The sequence below is a fragment of the Halyomorpha halys genome, unplaced genomic scaffold, assembly GCF_000696795.3.
Source record: "Halyomorpha halys isolate HHAL.00 unplaced genomic scaffold, Hhal_1.1 Scaffold4541.1, whole genome shotgun sequence".
NCBI lineage: Eukaryota > Metazoa > Arthropoda > Insecta > Hemiptera > Pentatomidae > Halyomorpha > Halyomorpha halys.
The window spans coordinates 2,505-5,553 of record NW_027113255.1 but is presented as its reverse complement, the minus strand read 5'-3'; the positions used below and the strand labels follow the sequence as shown (position 1 = coordinate 5,553).

The following is a 3,049-nucleotide window of genomic DNA, read 5'->3' as shown; positions in this document are numbered from 1 at the left end:
TAAATATACGGCAAGTATGTAGTCTACATTAAATATTGGGAAATCATGTAGTCTATGATAAATATAGGGAAAGTATGTAGTCTATGGTAAATATAGGGAAATTATGTAGTCTATGGTAAATATAGGGAAAGCATGTAGTCTATGGTAAATATAGGGAAAGGGTGTAGTCGAAGGTGAAAATAGGGAAAGGGGAAAGCATGTAGTCTATGGTAAAAAGTCGCGTAAATGACAATAGATAATCTATAAATTCAATTTTTTTTCTAAAATTTTTATCAGATACTTCTTAATTTAATTATTCAGACATACAGTACTCTATAAATGTATATTTGTGCTAAGTTGAATAAAAAATAAGTTATTTTGCAAGATTTTAAACAATGTATTTTAAATCAGTTGATAGAATTTTAAAATATACAATCATAAACAAGAGTTAATTATGGATTTCGAAAAATGTATATTTGTGTTATCTCTTGGGATTTTAAAACAATACTAATTGAATACAAGGTTGTTTACGCTGTTAGAATTATTCTCAGACTTTTTGAAGATGTGTATTCTCATAATTGATTTTTTAAATATATATTTCTATGTTTTTATTACATATTTATGTAAAAATAAAAACATATATTGAATTTTTTTATCACATAAAAATCCCATCCCTATTAATGAGTTATTGCGAGCGTACTCACCTCTCGGCTACCGTCTGCAACTGCTGCTGGTACAGTTGCTGCTGCTGTATCCTGCTGGGGTTGTTGAGAGCGTAGAGGGTGGCGTGGGCCTGGCTGGGGGCGGCCCAGGTGCCCACCATGTCGGAGCCGGCCTGGCTCTGGTCTGCCTCGGTGTAGGCCCCCGCCGGATCCTTGAACTCGAACTCGCTCACCGTGTCCTGCTGAGCTCCCGAGGACCCGGACTGCGAGGCCACGTTGGTCAGGCCCTTACCCACCTGCGAAATGTTCAGTATGAGGCCACTTTAGTAGTTAGGCAAGTTCTTATAGTACAAGAGCCCAAGAGGGAGAAAAAAGTCATTTATCTCACCCCAATTTTTGATTACTTTAATGAAAACTGTGTATAATTACTATTCAAAATTCATGAGTCTGCCAAGTACAGATAGGGGAAATAAAAAGTGGCGGCTGTTTCTAAGCGATAAAAAAAACTAATTTTTCATTCGGAGCTCTATATCTAAAACAGTAGGAACAACACAAGAAAACCTAATAGAATGCCATTTAAAGAAGAGCAAATTTGCTAAAATATGAGCCCTATCTCAAAAACCATTTGATGTACAGATGTCTACTAGCACTCAAATTAAAGCTAGTTTAATGAGCTATAAAGTATTATATGATGTTTATATTCCTAGGAGTAATAGTTTACATGAAATTTGCTAAAATAAATTGATTTATAGTTGTTGGGACAAATTTATATTCATATGTGAATATCATAAAAACTACTACCCCTACGAAGATAAAAGTCATAAACTACTTTATAGTAAGTTAAATTTCCTTTATTTTGAGTGTTGGCAGACATATGTACGTCTTATGAATCTAGAGATATATTTTTTCAAAAATCCAATATTTTATACGAACAACTATAAATTAACATTTTGTGAGTTTATTTTGTCAAATATCATAAAAACTAGTACTCCTACAAAGATAAACATAATTAACTATTTTGTAGTAAATTTAACTAGCTTTGATTTGAGCGCTGGAAAACTTCTGTACGTCCAATTATTTCTGAAATGAAGTTTTTCATAAATCAAACTTATTGTCCGAACTACTATAAATCAATTTATTTTAGCAAATATCATGAAAACTACTATTCCTACGAAGGTAAAGGTCATAAACGTATTTATAGTCCATTAAACTAGCTTTAATTTGAATGCTAATATACATCTGTACGTCTCATAGTTCCTGAGATATAGATTTCTCAAAATAAATTAACTAACTACTAATCTTTCAGTAGATTTTTAAGACATTCTGATTTTTAAAAAGCTATATCTTGAGAACTATTGGACGTAAATCGGTCTTTTAAGGCTAATATTTCAGAAAATTTACTCTTCTTTAAATAATGTACTCTTAGATTTTCTAGTGTTGGTAGTTTTTAAGATATAGAGCTGGGAATGAAAAATGAATGTTTTTTTAAGGTTTTGCAACATCCACCATTTTTTATTCCCCCAACCTATACTTGGTAGACTCATCAATTTTGACTAGTAATTATACATAGTTTTCATTAAAGTAATCAAAAATTGGGGTGAGATAACTGCCTTTTTTTCTTCCCGACTCTTGTACTACTATGCTATGTATAGCCCAGGCGATAAATGTAGGCAGCTCGCTGATGTACGCTCCCCACCTGATGATCAGCTGTCCCATAACTTACCTCAAAATTATTTGGGAAATGGGGGTCCACTAAATATACTTTTGACCCACAGAACCCTTGTCCACCTTGTAATGGAACGGCATTGGAGGATTGCTATAATTTTTTGTCCAGTTGTCCCACGCCCCAAGAGAAGAGAAACCGGTACATGGAAAGAAGTGTTTTTTATTCATTGTTCTTGTTATGAATGAGGAGAAGGTAGTTGGGGGCACGCTCAGTGAAGAGGACAATTAAGTAAAATCTTATTTATTAGTACCAACGTTTCGGCCAGAATTTCAAGTGAATTTCATCACAAGTGCTCGAGGCCTGCACGAACTAGACCTAGCTTTTTGAAATTCTTGGCGAAACGTTTACGCTATTAAATAAATTTACCTATTTGCGTTCTTCACTGACCGAACCCCAAACCATCTCCTCATTTGTATGTATTCATGGTCGTTAACTCATCATTATTAATTTTGTTAGGTATCAAAATTTGAATGTGTAAGCCATTTACTGCACTGGTTTCGTAAGAGGGTTGCCCCAAAAGCAAATGAATTGGATATGTTATTATTATTAACTGATGTGTCTTGGCAACGTAAGTGGATAGCAAAAAAAAAAAAAGTGTATGTTCGTATGTCGTAAACAGACTTATGAAAAATTGCGACAACTGGATATACCAGGTCATTCAAAAAGTCCTGTCGTTTTTTTG

At 33.8% G+C, this 3,049-nt stretch overlaps 1 protein-coding gene across 1 annotated transcript in view; it reads right to left on the bottom strand.

The window, feature by feature from the left end:
* Window positions 1–937, bottom strand: part of LOC136796617 (uncharacterized) — a gene marked incomplete at its 5' end in the record, with an annotated part of 12,606 nt that extends 11,669 nt beyond the window's left edge. The window contains 1 exon segment of the mRNA XM_067050829.1: window positions 684–937. Within this exon segment, the coding sequence (XP_066906930.1) occupies window positions 684–937 (254 nt within the window).
* Window positions 938–3,049: the final 2,112 nt, after the last annotated feature.